The sequence below is a fragment of the Ipomoea triloba genome, chromosome 4 (genome assembly GCF_003576645.1).
Source record: "Ipomoea triloba cultivar NCNSP0323 chromosome 4, ASM357664v1".
NCBI classification, from domain to species: domain Eukaryota; kingdom Viridiplantae; phylum Streptophyta; class Magnoliopsida; order Solanales; family Convolvulaceae; genus Ipomoea; species Ipomoea triloba.
The window spans coordinates 2,367,385-2,386,549 of NC_044919.1; the positions used below are offsets into that span (position 1 = coordinate 2,367,385).

General features: G+C 37.2%; 3 protein-coding genes across 7 annotated transcripts; all 3 read right to left on the reverse strand.

Moving 5' to 3' along the window:
* Positions 1-1,743: 1,743 nt before the first annotated feature.
* On the reverse strand, positions 1,744-11,379 carry LOC116016745 (pentatricopeptide repeat-containing protein ELI1, chloroplastic). 4 transcript variants are annotated; one of them, XR_004097783.1, is made up of 3 exons: positions 11,258-11,379; positions 7,391-10,861; positions 7,189-7,254 (listed from the first exon to the last, which is right to left on the reverse strand). XR_004097783.1 is itself a non-coding variant. In XM_031257128.1 (2 exons), exon 2 carries the CDS (start codon positions 3,857-3,859, stop codon positions 1,985-1,987), a length of 1,875 nt encoding a protein of 624 aa, XP_031112988.1. In that variant the 5' UTR covers positions 3,860-3,947; positions 4,359-4,482; the 3' UTR covers positions 1,744-1,984. The 4 variants fall into 4 exon arrangements, 2 of the variants coding, with proteins under 2 accessions (XP_031112988.1, XP_031112989.1); XR_004097782.1 differs by lacking the exon at positions 11,258-11,379 and adding an exon at positions 11,069-11,126; XM_031257128.1 differs by lacking the exons at positions 7,189-7,254; positions 7,391-10,861; positions 11,258-11,379 and adding exons at positions 1,744-3,947; positions 4,359-4,482.
* LOC116016746 (protein SCAI) lies at positions 4,890-18,016 on the reverse strand. 2 transcript variants are annotated; one of them, XM_031257130.1, is made up of 12 exons: positions 17,707-18,016; positions 16,628-17,015; positions 15,722-15,922; positions 15,326-15,568; positions 14,933-14,999; positions 14,611-14,832; positions 13,784-13,875; positions 12,924-13,061; positions 5,840-5,884; positions 5,629-5,765; positions 5,198-5,286; positions 4,890-5,097 (listed from the first exon to the last, which is right to left on the reverse strand). In XM_031257130.1, exons 1-12 carry the CDS (start codon positions 17,853-17,855, stop codon positions 4,946-4,948), a joined length of 1,923 nt encoding a protein of 640 aa, XP_031112990.1. In that variant the 5' UTR covers positions 17,856-18,016; the 3' UTR covers positions 4,890-4,945. The 2 variants fall into 2 exon arrangements, with proteins under 2 accessions (XP_031112990.1, XP_031112991.1); XM_031257131.1 differs by lacking the exons at positions 4,890-5,097; positions 5,198-5,286; positions 5,629-5,765; positions 5,840-5,884 and adding exons at positions 11,822-12,371; positions 12,668-12,804 and having other exon boundaries at positions 12,879-13,061; positions 17,707-18,013.
* Positions 6,573-7,383, reverse strand: LOC116016749 (protein SCAI-like). The gene is made up of 2 exons (XM_031257132.1): positions 7,137-7,383; positions 6,573-6,984 (listed from the first exon to the last, which is right to left on the reverse strand). Exons 1-2 carry the CDS (start codon positions 7,263-7,265, stop codon positions 6,670-6,672), a joined length of 444 nt encoding a protein of 147 aa, XP_031112992.1. The 5' UTR covers positions 7,266-7,383; the 3' UTR covers positions 6,573-6,669.
* Positions 18,017-19,165: the final 1,149 nt, after the last annotated feature.

Genomic DNA, 19,165 nt, shown 5'->3' on the forward strand with positions numbered 1-19,165 from the left:
CTCATATGTTATTGAAAAATGACGTGCTAGAGCATGACAGAAAGAAGGCAGAACGAAGTGCAACAGAGCAACATCACTTGTCTTTGGGATTAGCATCGGATTTGAGTTCAATTTGCTGAGTGGTTCGGGGGCAAAGCCCTTATGGTATAGTACAAGGGTAGTTTTGTAAATGTACCGTATATTAGAGTTATATATAAATATGACACATCCTGTTGTATACGTCAATATATTACCAAACTACATAAATCTTGTTTTTTTCGCTTTACGTTTGTTTTTAATTTTTTGATTTCATTTTCTCAATATAGAAAATGTTAATAAACAATATTATAATTATCAAGTTAATTGCCTATCTAACTCGATGGGTCCATACTTACGTGGACTGGTTCGTGGTGCCCAGCAAGTGCTCCAACTAACGATAATGGAGTCTTATGAGTTGGTGCAAATTTTGTCGCCCATCGCCATCGGGGCATATATTAATATATAATTAATTAATTAATTGAAACAGCCAATGAGCAGATAACGTTGATAATCTCGAAATTAGCGTCACCATCGACCAATCAGAGCAAGTCTTTCGGACATAAACAAAGCTATTAACGTTCCCTAATCTATGCTTAAATCCGTGGCCCCACCATTGTCTCATCTGTTTGCCTCAACAATATTCTACCGCTGGATGTATTTTCTTTCCATCATGTCTGAATTCTTAACGGTGAAGGAATTCTCTATCGTTCAATTCATTCACACCTCAAATTTTATTTTACGAGTTATTTCTAAAAATATTCCACAGATTATTGAGGGTAAAAATGTAAAAATTTTAAGAAATTTGTTTAGAAAGCGTTGGGTATGAGGATAAAAATGTAAAATCTTACCTTTAAGTCTTTAACGTCTCTCTTCTCCTTAAAAAATGGCTTTCAATTTCTATTTTTTAAAATAAATCTCTTAATAGATAACTAAAATTTGGGACAAAATTTATAATTCTTAGACCAGTTAAGGTCAAATTAAAAATTGATGAAAATTTTTTAAAAAGTCAATAGTATTTTTAAAATTAACTCTTGATATGATGGGCGCTATTTTTATATGCGTGATTTATAAATCAAATACTTTTTCTAGATTTACAGTATATCATGACTTTGAATAATTTTATATTACTTAAATTTTATGTACTTAAAAAAAAAGGAAAAAATAAATTGGAATTGACTATTAGAGGTATGGTTTTAGCAAGTACCAAACCAGTATGCATTTTGCCTAATAGAGCAAGTCCAAGGTTTTAATGATGATTGAGTTTACAGTACGTATTAATAACAGGAGGACAAATAATAGTTTGCTTTCTTTTCGTGCATTACTATAGTAGTATATTAATGACTTTAGTGACATTTTTATTAAAATAAAATATATTGATTAAGATTGATGGATGGTATTACAACACCTGTTATTTGTTACATTAATGATTGACTGTTTTTATATATAAAAAATAATAATAATTTTGGTTATGTTTAGAGACAACATTAATGTATTTCCACATCCTATCATTTTCAAGATTAAAATATGGGGATTAATGACTTTGGGAAAAACTACAAATAATGATTTATCATATACGGAGGAATTTGCAAATATTAACCAAAGGGTATATCTCCAGAGTCGTGGCTGGCTAGTAATAACATGATAGCAACTATACAAATTATTAGCAAAGGAGCTTCTTAAGATAGAATTGAAGAATGCGTTTAAGCAGATAGTGAGACTATAAAATTTATGCTCAATAGATATAAATTACCAGTAATCACCGCAAGAACATGAATTTGCAAATCATGATTTATCATATACGGAGGAATTTGCAAATATTAACCAAAGGGTATCTCTCCTGAGTCATGGCTGGCTAGTAATAACATGATAGCAACTATACAAATTATTAGCAAAGAAGCTTCATAAGATAGAATTGAAGAATGCGTTTAAGCAGATAGTGAGACTGGAAATTTGGAATAGATAAAAATTACCAGTAGTCACCGCAAGAACATGAACCATTCTCGAAATGGTGGAAGCGATTCCGGTCTCTAACAATGAGTTTCCTGCCTGTGATCTTGGAGATGAGTTTGGACACAGCATGACAGTCTTGGCACACCCTAAGGTTTTTGACAATCTTGATTGTAGTTCCAGGCTGAGTGCTTATCAGTCCAAATGCAATGGCAAGTTTTTCACTGTGAACAGCCAGGGATTTCTGCTTCTCTGACTCCCCAATGTCATGCAATACAATGTCTGTTTGTGGAGTGTAACCATGAGCCTCAAGCCACCTGTTGATTTCCTCTAGCATAGAGTAAATCTCTTTGGTCTTAGGGTGTTTCATGTCGCCGGCAAGGAACTCATGTACCTTGTTATTCACCTCGATTGAGCTGCAACCTGGCTCCTTCTCAACCCCACTTTTCTTCATCATTGCCCTCACCTTTGCAGCCCCATCCCAGTCTCCCGCTGCAGCGTATATGTTGGAGAGCAGAACATATGTTCCAGAATTTGCGAGATTGCATTCGACTAGGAATTCCACAATTTTCTCTCCCAGTTTGATGTCTCTATGAATCCTACAGGCACCAAGTAATGTTCCCCATAAAACAGGATCAGGGTCTATCTTCATACTTCTAATAAACTCATATGCCTCTTGTAAATGTCCAGCTCGGCCGAGAAGATTTACCATGCAGCCATAATGCTCAATCTTTGGTTCAATCCCATACTCCTTCATTGAATGGAAATAGCCCCATCCTTCATTAACCAATCCTGCATTGGCACAAGCATTTAAGATGCCAATAAAGGTTATATCAGATGGTTGGAGTTTCAATCTGCAAAACTCACGGAACAACTGCAACGCTTCTTGGCTAAATCCGTGCATGGCATACCCTACAATCATCGAGTTCCACGCAACAACATCCTTAGCATTCATCTGATTGAACACTATCCTTGCATCCTCCAAACTTCCACATTTGCTATACATGTCAATCAGCGCTGTGCCTACACGTAAATTAACTGGAATCCTGTTATTTTTCACGTAAGTATGAACCCACTGGCCAGATTCCAGTGCTCCCGATTGACCACAAGCAGAAAGAACTGCAAGCACAGTGACTTCGTTAGGTTTTACATTAGATAATAACATGTGTCTAAAGAGAGCCAATGCCTCGTTAGGCCTCCCATATTGAGTATAGCCATCAATCATAGCGTTCCAACATACAACATCCCTCTCTTCCATCCTATCAAATAACTCCCTCGCCTTGTCCACATCCCCATTCTTTGCATACCCAGCAATCATTGTCGTCAAAGAAACCAAACTCCTTTCAGGCATTGTATCAAACAGCTTGCGGGCCGAGACAAGATCACCACCTCTTGCATAGACATCAACAAGAGAGGTCCTAACATAAGTATCTGAGTCACACTGAAACTTGAGGGCTTGTCCATGGATAGCTTCTCCAGATTTCAAGGGGCACGCTTTGAGGATGGCAGAGAATGTAAACTGGTTGGGCTCAATGTCTTGGGTTAGCATTTCAACATACAAAAGAAAAGCTTGCTCATGGAGATTGTTGATGGTGTGGCTATGGATAATGGAAGTGTAGGTAAAGACACTTGGACTTGGGGTTGATCTGAAAAGCGTGACAGAATGTTTGAGATGGCCGAGAGATGAGTAGGACCTCTGAAGCCTGAAATTCAGTATGGGGTCACAGTCAATGCCATGGCGGATCAGAAACGCATGTATTTGCAGGAGCTGTTTGATGGTTTTGGATTTATCAATGAGGAATTTAAGTCTTTCCGGTGAGGGTGAAAGGCTGCTTTTGCTGGATTTGCTTGGGGGGTGTATTGGTGGGGTGGAGAACAAGGAAGTAGCAGGCATGGTTTCAGCTATAGAATTGCTGAAGCCTTAAGCTTCAGAAGCTTATAAGAGGAGAATTCATCCAAGATTCATGCGGCACCTCCTGTATCTGAAACAAAGTATAGGTATCAAACATCATTGCATACAAGAAATATATAACAGAAGAAATGAATGCATAAGACACTCCTATGAGCAACGAATGCATAATCCTTTCTACTACAATCTACTGCGATTTTAACACTGTTTGATTGTCATAAACTGCGCCAGTTGCTATAGCGCTAATCGAATGAAAGTATAATTAAAGGAAGCACGCCCATACAGCATATACTTAAGTTGGGCATTTGAACAAACACTTGGTCTTCATTGCAGAAACATTATTAAAAAATTCCAGAAACTGCCCATACACACAAGACAATGAAGACATAGAGAAAGGCGTAAGGCGAGCAGATTTATGCGGCAGGAAGTGTGCATATACAAAAGTTGTTTGCATGAAGAGTAAAGCTTATGTGAATTGGGGAACCTGCAAAGAATGCAGAGCTATGGAGTTGAGCCATGCGAAAACAAAAATATCAATACTTCTCTCAAGCCTTCCCCTCCTTCCCTTCTAGCCACTGCTTACAAGTCACAATCCTATGACTAGTGCCTATATTATCTTTTGTCATTTGTCATTTTGTTGTATGACATTATCGACTTTTTTTTTTTTAATATACCAAAATTTGATTACAATTCAAATAAAGATGCAACGCATAGTAAACTACCCACAGTTCTGCTATAGAGGTGTTGGTAATAGTTGTTAATTGATTGAGTTAGTAAATTCGATTAGTTAGTAACATCAACTGATTGCAGAATAATGCTTGATAAATTAGCTAGTTAATAGCCTATTACATATAAAAAGCTGATCGAAAAAACTGCTTTAATCAGCTCTTTGAATGTCAGCATTTTAGAGCAATAAACTATTACAAAAAGCTAATTAATCGAACACTTATATTGACTTTTAATTAAGTCAAACAGCTAAAATCCAAATGATGATATTGTCAAAAATCCAAATGCATTTTGACCTATGAAAAAAATATGTATACCACCCAGGCTTCAATTTGGATATTATGTTTATGTATCCAGTTGACTTGACAAGAGGCCAAAGTTAACATACAAAATATAGAAACAGTCAGACCGAGAAATGACGAGAAAGAGTAGAGGAAACTGAGAAGGCAATAGAAGGTTAACACGGCTTCCTTCAATCCTTCGTGCGCCCCAAATGCCTGGTGGTATTAACAGCAGACAGTATATTAACTTCAAATCTTTAATCCTCCGTATTTCTGTTTTCAGGGAGTATTTTGTCCTCTGAGAAACTGAACTTACTGGCTGCCCCAAATATTTCTGCCAGGGAGATATTCTGTCTTGTTGAAACTAGAAGCATAGAGCGCCAGCACTGCTGACACAATATAAATCTGCAATAGGCAGATAAGAAAAAAGTCATTTAATGGAAACCGAGGCTACAGTTTAATGCTCCAATGAAGAAATCACAGCACAAGTGTTGGCCATCAAAGTAGTTGCAGTTTCAAACGTCAAATGCTGGCACTATGTATAACAATTTGGAATTGGTTGGTCCACACAATGATATGACAAGGCAAGGGAAAGTAAGGATCGAGTTGTTTTAAACTATTCAGTATTCAAACCTTCTGCAGTTTAACATATCTTCAACAATTCACCAACTGGCAAGGGAAAAGGCGTTGAGGTACTTCTAAAATAGGAAACCAATTAAATACATAACGGAAAGAACACCAAGGTACCTTAAAAGGAGTCGCCTCAGAAGTGGGTCGCTTAAAATTTGAGCCCAGACGGCATTAAGATTGTCTGATGTTGCCAATAATTGACCCCACTGATTTAACGAGGATGAAAGAAGCTTCTCCGCCTTATTGAACAAATCCTGAAATACATGTTCCCATTAGAAAGAACATCACAACAGTCTAATGAGACCAGGCAGCATTCTTAGCTTCATACCATTTCAACATCAGAGCCAGTAAAACCAAGCATGAGAGTGAAAGCCTGGAGAGGATCTGCAAGGAAAATGGTGAATGAGCTTTGATTTGGTTGCAACTACATAACATCTATCAGATGTATATTTCATCACCAATTCTAAGGCTTCAAAGAATGATATGTATACCTCCACCACCTCGAGAGCCAATATGTAATCCACCACTATGACGACTTAAGGGGTCCTCTTTGACAGAAGCAGGATTTGAATTATCACATCCAGGGTTCAGGGGAGATGTGTATGCAGATTCAGAGTCATTGAATTGAGACTGGAAGCCCCTGAAAATGTTTTCTGGAATGCCCAAAGAAGCTCCACTATGAGACAGGGATGAAACATAGTTTTGACAGCTTCCTGATTCATCAAGAATATTAATGAGTAGCTAGTATGCAACCTCAAATTTTAAAATAAGTAACTTAGCAAAAAAAAAAAAAAAGTAACTTAGTGACACCAGAAAGATGTTTTGCAAACATCAACTACCTGAAGCTGATAGATATATTAAGAGTACACCATCTGGAGGAAGCTCCTCACAGGTTGTTGCCAAAACCTATCCACAGATGTAAATTTAAAGTTAAAACAGAACAAAGTTTGGAAAGTATCTTTCCTAGAAAATACATGCAAATGCCATCAAATAGATACTCCAAAAGCTTAAACCTCCAAAACTATGAGTCTACTAGCAGGTGTCACTACATTGATCTCAATAACTAAAGAGAAATATATCATAATTCAAAATCAAGAAAAAATGAAAGATCCGAGTAAGCTTCCCAAACTTCAGAAAATATTACTTCAATCAACATGTTTAGGAAATTAGCCAGTAATAGCCACAGAAGCCACCTACTTGGAGGAAGATAATTGACAGGTGAATACTCACTGCTATAAAACTTGTAAGGGTTGGGCGATATAAAATGGCTTTGCGAGGGTTAGGAGGCAAAGTAGGATCAATTATATCTTGTGAATAGTTAACACAACTAGGCCCAGGAGTTCCGTTCTGGCCAGTGCTAGACCCAGCCCCAGATGAAGGAGCTCCACTTGTCTGGAAAAATGAACCACTAGGTTCCCACTCCAGACATTGTAGCATTCTGAAAGTGTCAAGGGTCAGTTCTGAGAATTTGACCTGAGCAACAAATCAAAAGATAGATGTAATCATTACAGTCCACTGAACAAGGGTTGCAAGACAGTCACAAATCACCCATTACACACGCAAATGGCATGGCAAGTTATTGCTGATATTTCCAAAAGAAGAGAATTTTTATTCATTGCACTGACCTCATTAGGATGGTAACTGCATAGCATTGCATCTCTTAACCTCAGCTGTCTCTTTGCTTCAACGACATGTGGCAGACAATCTATATGAAGGTCCAATGCAACACTATACCTCAACGGTCTGATATTCATAAAAGCTGTGTCAGCTTTTAGAAATTTAACTATTTCCTAAATCACCACCTTCCATTCTTTAAAATCAGTGAACCATTCAACTTTCAATTGATAGATAAACTTCATAGTGTCAAAAGGAATAATACCTGATTGCCAGTTCCCTCGGAATAACAGTCACACGCTCTTTAGTTCATGAACTAGACTAGAAACCTCAATTCATGGCATAGACTTTAGTCCATTGTATGATGAAAATCATTTGTCAACTGGTCAAGATCAAGTCACCAATAATCATTACAAGAGCATGTGCCATCACAAAAATGGTGGAAGTGAGTAACATCACGAATGACTATTTCTCGATGTGTTGTGCCTGACAACAGCTTCATAAATTCATGGCAATCTCCACAAATGCGTAGATTTTTGAAGATTCTTATAGTATTGTTAGTATTGTCATTTAAGAGTGCAAAAGCTAGAGCCAGCCTTTCACTATGATGTAGGAGGTTTGCTCTTTTTTCTTGGTCTGTTACATTACGAAGTGAATAATCCTTGTTTGGAATATAGCCTGCTGAATTAAGTTGTAAATACAGCTCATCCAGTTTTTTGTGGATATCATTTAATCTTGGATGTGAAGCATCCTGAGACAAAAAGACATGGATTTGAGCATTGACCTCAACCCAGCTACAACCAGGTTCCTTTTTAATGCCCTGGTCAGACATAAATGCTCTCAACTTTGCAACATCATTCCACATCCCTTTGGCAGCATATATATTGGACAACAGTATGTAACTTGACTCCACTTTAGGTTCAAATTCAAATAGAAATTTTGCGGCTTTCTCTGCCAATTCAATGTTTCCATGAATCGTACAAGCACCAAGAACAGTCTCCCAGATTAATGCATTTGGAGTAAGCTCCATATGTTCAATGAAGTTTTTCACCTCATCAAACTTGCCTGCTCGACCAAGTATATCAACCATACAAGCATAGTGCTCAATGGAAGGAATGATTTCATAACTGTTGTTTATTGACTCAAAATATCTTCTCCCTTCATCAACTAAGCCCATGTGGCTACATGCAGAAAGGACGCCAATAAAAGTAATCGCATCTGGTAAAGTACCTTCATTCAACATCCTTCTGAAAGCTTGCAGAGCCTTTTTGCCCTGTCCGTGCTGGGAGTATGAACATATCATTGTGTTCCATAAAACAGTATCGCAAGAATCCATGCCCTCAAACAGAGTTTCAGCATCAGCAACGCATCCACATTTACCATACATATCAGCTAATGCACTGGCCACAAACAAATCACTAAATTGCCCAGATTTAACTGCTAAGCAATGCAACTGCCTTCCATTACTAAGGCTTGCTATACGTGAAGTGCCATTCACACAACTTGCAAGAGTGAATTCATTTGGCTTGACACCTTCCTTTAACATCTGACTAAAACATTCAAAGGCTTTTTCTCCCTGATCACTCTGTGCATAGCCTGCAGTCATCACTGTCCATGTGAACACATCTTTTTCAGTCAACCTATTGAAAATAACTTCCACATCATTTAGGCACCCACATTTAGAATACATGTCAATAAGAGTAGTCCCAACATAACAATCACAGCTCAAGTTTTCTTTGACTACATGAGCATGTACTTGCTTCCCAAGACTAACATTTGACAAACTGGAACAAGCCCTTAGAATGCTGATAAATGTGTACATATTTGGCTTGAAACCTTCAATAAGCATCTGTCTGAAGATTTTAGGCCCTTCATGAGATGTTTCATTGTCATGGAATCCAGATAAAAGTCCATTCCAAGAAATCACATCCCTTGAATCCATAGAAACAAAAACCTTGTAACCATCATTAAATGATCCAAAGTTCATGTACATTGAGATAAGCGTGTTGCTAACCACATTCTCAGAGTCAAACCCAAACTTGTAAACACAAGCATGGATGCTTTTGCAAAAAAGCAAATCACCTAAATCAGCTGCAGCACTAATAACACTTGCAAGAGTGAATTGATTAGGCCTCACATCTGAATGCCTCATCAGTTGAAACAGCTGAAATGCTTCTTTTTTATGTCCCTGTTGATCAAGGCCATTAATCATTGTACTCCATGCAACAACATCCGGACTTCTGATTCTCTTAAATACCCTCATAGAATCCTCAGGCAATCTAAATTTGGAATACATATCTACTAGACTAGAGCTTATATAATTATCAAGTTCACTTCCAATCTTGATTGCCACTGAATGAAGAACTTGGCCAACTCTCAAGTTACCCACATTAGCACAACTCTTTAAAACAGTACTTAAAGTATAATTGCTAAATCTAAATTCTGACTCAGACAAACTACAAAATAATCTTAAAACCTCTTGCCATTCACCTTCTTGTGCATACCCATTAAGCAAGGCATTCCAAGATACTAAATTCTGCTCAGACATATGAAGAAATAATGTTTTTGCATCCTCCATCTGATGGCATTTAGCATAGAGATCAATAAGCGCAGAACCAATATAAACATCAGAAAAGGTGTCAGATTTTACTACCTCAGCATGCAACTGCTTCCCAAACTCTAAATTCAAGCACAAAGAACAACCCTTCAAAACTGTCGCCAATGTAAATCCATTAGGCTTCACACCTTCTCTCTTCATCTCACAAAACAATCTAACACTCTCACTGCCATTCCCTTCAGGTAGAAATCCCGAGATTAGTGATGTCCATGATACAACATCCCTCTCAGGCATTTGATCAAACACTTTGCGTGCAGAACTTAGATCCCCAGATTTTGCATAAAAATTAATCAAGGAAACATACAAATGCATATCTGGGTCAATTAAATTTCTAACCAGCTCCCCATGAAGCACTTTTCCTTCTTTCAAATTTTTCGTTTGCGTATAATCTCGGAACATTTCAGAATACCGTTTAAGATCACTTTTCCTAACTTTAGTAATACCTTGAGCTCCTTGCTTAACAAGAATCCGCAATGGTACACCCTCAATATCCACAGCAGGAAATTTTCTGGACAATGTCTGAAACCCAGAGGAGGCATGAAATTTTGAACTATTTGGCACCGTTTCTCTTTCAACAGTTGGGAGAATAGCAGAAGAGCAAGAATAAAAGCGAATGGAGGGAAAATGATGTTTAGGTTTCAATTGAAGTTTGTTGAGGCATTTTATCAAACTAGTTTTGGTTGTGGGGTAAAGGGTCTGAATGGACCGTCGTGAGAACCGTGATGAGCTAAACATCTGTGCAGTCGTGTAGGTAAAGACACTTGGACTTGGGGTTGATCTGAAAAGCGCGGCAGAATGTTTGAGATGGCCAAGAGACGAGTAGGACCTCTGAAGCCTGAAATTCAGTATGGGGTCACAGTCAACGCCATGGCCGATAAGAAACACATATATTTGCAGGAGCTGTTTGATGGTTTTGGATTTATCAATGAGGAATTTAAGTCTTTCCGGTGAGGATGAAAGGCTGCTTTTGCTGGATTTGCTTGGGGGGTGTATTGGTGGGGTGGAGAACAAGGAAGTAGCAGACATGGTTTCAGCTATAGATCAGAATTTCTGAAGCCTTAAACTTCAGAAGCTTATAAGAGGACAACTCATCCAAGGTTCATGCGGCACCTCCTGTATCTGAAACAGAGAAGTAAAGGTATCAAATATCATTGCATACAAGAAATATATAACAGTCCTATGAGCAACGAATGCATAAAACCTCCTTTCTACTACAAACTACTGTGATTTAACACTGATTGATTGTCATAAACTGCGCCAGTTGCTATTGCGCTAATCGAATGAGAGTATAATTCAAGGAAGCACGCCCATACAGCATATACTTAACTTGGACATTTTAGCAAATACTTGGTCTTCATTGCAGAAACATTAAAAAACAAACGCCAGAAACTGCCCATACACACAAGACAATGAAGACATGGAGAAAGGCGTAAGGCGAGCAGACTTATGTGGCAGAAAGTGTGCATATACACAAGTTGTTTGCATGAAGAGTAAAGCTTAATTGAATTGGGGAACCTGCAGAGAATGCAGAGCTATGGAGTTGAGCCATGCGAAAACAAAAATATCAATACTTCTCTCAAGCCTTCTCCTCCTTCCCTTGTAGCCACTGCTTACGAGTCGGCGAGTCGCAACCATATGACTTACACCTGACCTATATTATCTTTTGTCATTTGTTGTATGATATTATCAACTCTCTCTCCCTTTTTTTTTGGAATTAGGGTCAAATAGACCACCTAAAAAATGCACACAATAACCTATTTCATTCAATTAGTCTAATTTACATGTTTCTAACAAGTTACCACAATTTTAAAATATTTTTTAAAAATAAATTTTAAAAAATAATTATTTAAGATTATATATATATATATTTTTTTTTTTTTAAAAAGCCAAATTCGTCTCCATGGCGGGAGATGAAGAGTCATTCATTATGTAGCTGTTCACACTAGTATCGACATTGACTTTAACCTTGACTTCTCCCACCCAAATTTATATCATGTAACACTCGTTATTACGGAGTATTTAACAAGTTAAAGCTCATGACAATTCTAAATAATATTCATCAGGACTTGCGGAGTTTAGTTAGCCAGGCTCTGAAGTAACTCTATAGCTAGCATTTTTCAGAATAACAACAACAATAACAATGATGATATTGTCAAAAATCCAAATGCATTTTGACCTATAGAAAAAATATGTATACCGCCCAGGCTTCAATTTGGATATTACGTTTATATATCCAGCTGTCCCGACAAGAGGCCAAAGTTAACATACAAAATACAGTAACAGTCAGACCGAGAAAGAGGGAGAGGAAACTGAGAAGGCATTAGAAGGTTAACATGGCTTCCTTCAATCCTTCGTGCCCCCCAACTGCCTGGTGGTATTAACAGCAGACAGTATACTAACTTCAAATCTTTAATCCTCCGTATTTCTGCTTTCAGGGAGTATTATGTCCTCCGACAAACTGAACTTGTTGGCTGCCCCGAATATATTTGCCAGTTGCTGAATTGTTGATTGACATGTGGGACTTGTGGGGTCCACGGAATCTGGAAGGGGAGGGATGCATTCAGGGAGATATTCTGTCTTGTTGAAACTAGAAGCATAGAGCGCCAGCACTGCTCGACAGAATATAAATCTGCAATAGGCAGATAAGAAAAAAGTCATTTAATGGAAACAGAGGCTACAGTTTAATGCTCCAGTGTTGCAGTGTTGGCCATCAAAGTAGTTGCAGTTTCAAACCTCAAATGCTGGCACTACTATGTATAACAATTTGGAATTGGTTCATCCACACAATGATATGACAAGGCAAGGGAAAGTAAGGATCAACTTAGCATATCTTCACCAGTTCACCAACTGGCAAGGGAAAAAGCGTTGAGGTACTTCTAAAAAAGGAAACCAACTAAATACATAACGGAAAGAACACCAAGGTACCTTAAAAGGAGTCGCCTCAGAAGTGGGTCGCTTAAAATTTGAGCCCAGACGGCATTAAGATTGTCTGATGTTGCCAATAATTGACCCCACTGATTTAACGAGGATGAAAGAAGCTTCTCCGCCTTATTGAACAAATCCTGAAATACATGTTCCCATTAGAAAGAACATCACAACAGTCTAATGAGACCAGGCAGCATTCTTAGCTTCATACCATTTCAACATCAGAGCCAGTAAAACCAAGCATGAGAGTGAAAGCCTGAAGAGGAGCTGCGAGGAAAATGGTGAATGAGCTTTGATTTGTCTGACGAGAGGAGTCCATGGCAGGTAGAGGAAATGAAGTGGTTGGAGATAGGAGCATGGCAACTGACTCCCCTTTTTCTGCTCCATTTAAAGCCTGTTCATGTTTCATTCCTTAAAGCTGACTAGAAGAGACCAACAATTTTGCTTCTAAAGCATTTAAGAAAAGGTTCAGTGTGTGCCCATGTGGATCCACAAAGTCGAGAAAGTGGTTCTTACTCGTAAATATCATACAGCAAGGTTACTTGTTTTATAATATGATTTTCTATAAGCTTGTAATAAACTCAAATCATCATCTTAATAGCAGATGAATAAAAAAGAAATATTATGAAGAGATGCAGAATTGCAGATAGCACAAAACACAAATGTAAAAGGAGAACCACAAATAAATAAGAAACATAACCCAAAACAAATTATAGAGTACTTCTAGATTATGTAAGGGACAAAGCCAGATAAATAGGAAGCATAAACTAAGAATGAACTATTTCCGTAGCATCTATTACTATGTCTTGTAATTTGTAAGCAATATGTTGACTACCATATTACTCAGACCAGAATATTCTCTGCTTAATGCAAATTGTTTCAGGTTAGTTGCTTCAATAGTTTCATCAAACTAAATCCACCGGAAAACAATTAGAAGTGCTAGAGTAAAATAAGAAACTGGACAATGATATTAGGAAAAAGCAACCTAATAGCTCACATAGTTTGAAAGCTCAGAAAACAATTAAAACACAAAACATGTATCGCCTTCCAAAATAGTTAATCATGTTTATGTCTTTAATTGCAAACTCAGGATATATATTACAGAAAGGGTCTTGCCTTGAAATCTCCACTAATGTTGCTGTCAATCACCAGGAAAAGTGGCTTTCTTGTAAATGGCAACAAGTCACAGGGGAAAACATCACTCAAACCTATATAAGCAAAATAATTAATTAATTAATTATTTCAGTATAGGGATATCACATGGCAGAGAGAAGAGACAGATGTGGATAAGGTATAAAATATGAAGGAGTATTTCAAAGATGCATCTAAAGAATACTGAATGCACATCACCATATATATATTTCAAAGAAAAAAATAATGAGTCCTAATATTAGAACTGGCAACTGAAGTGCTGAAATATTCACTTTGTATATAGTTGTTATAATCTAAAATTAGGCCAAGGTCACTCATCTAGTAGGCTCTAATGCTTCATGGGCCAAACCACACTAAAAGACTAAATCCAATCAATTAGCTAGTCTAACGCATGGCCTTATAAACCTATATGTTCTCTCTTATTTTTTTTTCAATGTGGGACTCTCAACAATAGTCTTCAATTAGACTAACAGCTGCTAACGTAATGTTTGAATTGAGTAAACAAATGCTCAGAACAAAAGTATAAGGCTCCAGTATTAAAATGCCCTAAAGTGTGAGAAAGCACTTTATAGGAACCTAGTTAGGGCTCAAAAAAACTAGTATCAGTTTCCATAATATTAACCAGTGAACCATTCAACTTTCAATTGATAGATAAACTTCATAGTTTCAAAAGGAAATATTACTTCTAAAATATTACTATAAATATAAATTTGCAACTACATAACATCTATCAGATATTCAGATGTATATTTCATCACCAATTCTAAGGCTTCAAAGAATGATATGTATACCTCCACCACCTCGAGAGCCAATATGCAATCCACCACTATGACGACTTAAGGGGTCCTCTTTGGCAGAAGCAGGATTTGAATTATCACATTCAGGGTTCAGGGGAGATGTGTATGCAGATTCAGAGTCATTGAATTGAGACTGGAAGCCCCTGAAAATGTTTTCTGGAATGCCCAAAGAAGCTCCACTATGAGACAGGGATGAAACATAGTTTTGACAGCTTCCTGATTCATCAAGAATATTAATGAGTGGCTAGTATGCAACCTCAAATTTTAAAATAAGTAACTTAGTGACACCAGAAAGATGTTTTGCAACCACAACTACCTGAAGCTGATAGATATATTAAGAGTACACCATCTGGAGGAAGCTCCTCGCAGGTTGTTGCCAAGACCTATCCACAGATGTAAATTTAATGTTAAAATAGAACAAAGTTTGGAGAGTATCTTTCCTAGAAAATACATGCAACTGCCATCAAGTAGATACTCCATCAGCTTAAACCTCCAAAACTAGGAGTCTACTAGCAGGTGTCACACTACATTGATCTCAATAACTAAAGAGAAATATATCATAATTCAAAATCAAGAAAGAATGAAAGATCCGAGTAAGCTTCCCAAACTTCAGAAAATATTACTTCAATCAACATGTTTAGGAAATTAGCCAGTAATAGCCACAGAAGCCACCTACTTGGAGGAAGATAATTGACAGGTGAATACTCACTGCTATAAAACTTGTAAGGGTTGGGCGGTATAAAATGGATTTGCGAGGGTTAGGAGGCAAAGTAGGATCAATTATATCTTGTGAATAGTTAACACAACTAGGCCCAGGGGTTCCATTCTGGCCAGTGCTAGATCCAGCCCCAGATGAAGGAGCTCCACTTGTCTGGTAAAATGAACCACTCGGTTCCCACTCCAGACATTGTAGCATTCTGAAAGTGTCAAGAGTCAGTTCTGAGAATTTGACCTGAGCAACAAATCAAAAGATAGATGGAATCATCACTGTCCACTGAACAGGGGTTGCAAGACAGTCACAAATCACCCATTTATACAGGCAAATGGCATGGCAAGTTATTGCTGATATTTCCAAATGAAGAGAATTTTTATTCATTGCACTGACCTCATTAGGATGGTAACTGCACAATATTGCATCTCTTAACCTCAGCTTTCTCTTTGCTTCAACGACATGTGGCAGACAATCTATATGAAGGTCCAATGCAACACTATACCTCAACGGTCTGATATTCATAAAAGCTGTGTCAGCTTTTAGAAATTTAACTATTTCCTGAATCACCACCTTCCATTCTTTAAAATCAGTTTCCTGGAAATATGCCAATTTAGAGGCCATTAATCAAGACTGAGAAAGTATCAACTTAGCTCTTCTGCAAAATGGACAGTAAGTAAATAGGGATAACTTTGGCTAGCTAATCCACCTAAATTTCAATCCATAAAAATCTTGAAGAAATGGTTCAATAGCCATACACAGATAAATCATTGGATTCATTGCTCATACCTAGAATAGCATCATTACAGTTCATTATAGTATGAATTAATTTTAGCATTGGTTGCGATCCAGTTGATTTGCACTTGTTTGTTATGAAAACTAAATCTAGAAAAGCATAAGTGTCTTAATTTTTACTTCTAGTTTCAAAACACCAGTTCTTTTTTGACAAAATCTTCACTCCAAATGATGAATTATCTTGTATAATGTGTGTATCAGTTGTGGACACCTCAAAGTTGGAAATGCATGTAATTGCTGGATCTGAACATGCCACCTAAATTTGGTAAGGCAACTGACTGAATATTATAAAATCATCCTTTGTGGTTTTCATAAAGCATTGAAAGATTAGGAGAGAATACAAAATCTGGTAACTACCTAAGAATATGATAATCATTTCCTAAACTCTCCACTTCAAATAGTGAAAATTCACTTAGCAGTCAGATCACCAACTAATGTATAAAGCTGGCCTTTAGACTAAAATTTACATAGACTAAAACGATATTTGAGCATGCAAGGAAATCAGACCTGGAATGCCCTCTTGCATTCATCAAGCAACATTTTGAGCTGATTTACCAACTGGTACACCATCTCTCGTCGATTTAACACCAAACAGACAGTAAGAAATCGAGAAATAAGCCTCAATTGTTTGCAGGCAAGATTAACATCTTGGAACATCCCATCTTTGAAGTACTCCCTAGTCAAAACTGCCTCATAAAATATATAAGACTCAGATAAATAACTGGCCTCACTAGTCCTCATATACTGCCCAAAGTAAAGCTGACCAATCCGAGATGCAATATCCCCTATCTCCCATCTTTTGAGGCCTGCTTCCACCAGTTTCTGTCTATTCTCTTGTTGGAACTTCCACAACTGTGTATAAACCTTGAAAACTTTGGAGAAGTATGTATCATACCTATCAGTCGAAATCCACAGTATATATGAGAATTAAGCACATTTCGCAACTAAAATCAAACCAACCACATATATTTTGCAAATTGCCAATAAAAGTTCATAGAGTCCAAATACTTTGTTTAAAATCCCTAAAACTGAATGATAAATTGTTAACATCATTAGAAAATCCAAAATAGATCAACATGCCTGACGCCTCATTGTAACATTATAACCACACTAAATAGTTAATAATCGGCTTTTTTCTAGTAAAATACCCATTCAACTTTGAGTATGACTGTCTTAGATAAGAATTCTTATATAAATTCAAAATTGTCCTTAATCCTCCATTCCTCCAATACAAACAAAAGTTAATGTCTAATAAAGCTTATTTCTATCAAATCCCAAATGGACATCACAAAAACTTCATGCGAGCTTGCACATATTCATAGCATAGCGATCCAGCATATATTCTAAATTAAGTAATTACAACTCCTGAGTTCCTTGTGTTAATATACTATAGTACTATACCTAGATAAACTATAAGTTCAGTGCCGTCTAATGTTCGAGAGAAGAACGCTCTTTCAGAAATTGTTCAGCTCACTCGGAACTCAATACATGGCGATTGAGAAGCTCTTTCAGCTATAATAAACCAACAGGAAATTGGCAGTCCTAACTGAAAAGTTTGATATGTAATAAAAAGGTGAGGAAAAAACCTGTTGCGATGGTAATACGGCAAATCGCGAATCTTCGAGAACTTCTTGTCGGCCTTGGCAACCAGAGTCCAGTACACTTCGCTCACCGGAATGTTGTTGCCGCTGCTACTGCTGTTAATGCCGGGGTGATGGTGATGATGATGTGACATGTCTATGCCTTGCTTCCTTTCCTGTTATGCAATCGTGTAGTATCGATTTTCACTCTTTCAACGAGCAAGCCATGGAGCTTGAACAGATTGCTGGCTGTTGAAATGAAGTCCGGGAGAGAAGGGAAAGGAGCGACGCGGGCCCGGCGCCGAAGAAAATAGAAATGCTTGAAAAATATGGGAATTAGCTTTGTGCCCCGAAACTTTTGGACAATTCGGTTAAGAACATCAAATTTCTCAAAATATCTTGTCACTTCACTCACTTGTATGGTTTGTGACTTTGCGTTTCTCTTTTATTTTTCCTTTTTTCTCATTTTCCTTCTTTTTTTTTTAATACCATGGTAAAAATTTGTTTGGATATAACAAATTTATACGAATAATTGGTCAGATAGGTAATTGAGCTGCACATGATAATGCATTTAAGTCATTGAACCTAAAAAAATATACAAATGAACCCCTAAACTAACCAATTTCACACAATTTTTTTCAATTTGTAAGTTTCGAAAAGATAACCTTAAATTTAAATTTTTAAAATAATTTTAAAAAAAACAACAAAACAAATAGATCTCCGTGGAGAATGACTTATAAAAAATACTTTTTTTTTTAAATGAGTCGTTTTTCAAAAAATATTTGCATTTCGCGTGTTTGGTTGCATTTCATAAAATTGTTTTAGTGTGTTTTGATCATTTTTCATAAAATGAGCATAATTGTATACAAAAAATCAACATTATTTATATATAAAAAAAAAGTAAAACACATGGTTTTAAAAGAAAATTAGTTGTTGAACATAATGTGGTTGTTCTTCCCGGGGAAATTGGTAATGATGATGGAGGCAACTGTACTGTCATTGTCCCCTATGATCATGATGCAACTACTATCAGTGAAGAAAAAGATGATGGTGTTAGCGGTGCTATTGCTCCATATATCGCACATGTGATGCACGGTGAAGAGATTAATCCAGCTGGCATTCACATCCATGGCGACCACACTGATATGGTTTCCGCGGAAACTAGAGCAGCGACCACTGCTCTAGCTTCAGCCAAAAACAGAGCAGATCTGGCGGAAAATAACTTCCGACCACAGTTCTCTCAAACAACGCAATTTTCCGTGAGCTGTGTTGTTGGCGAAAAATGACTTCCGCCCAAATTTGGCGGAAGTCATATTCTGCCAAAATAGACTTTCCGTTGATTAGGTTTTTCATTGATTGTCAAACACCCAAAGTCCAGAAAATGATTACCGAAAATAATTTTTCGGGCTTCCAAACATACCCTGACTTAACCTAATCACTAAATTGTAAGTAATAATTGGAGGTT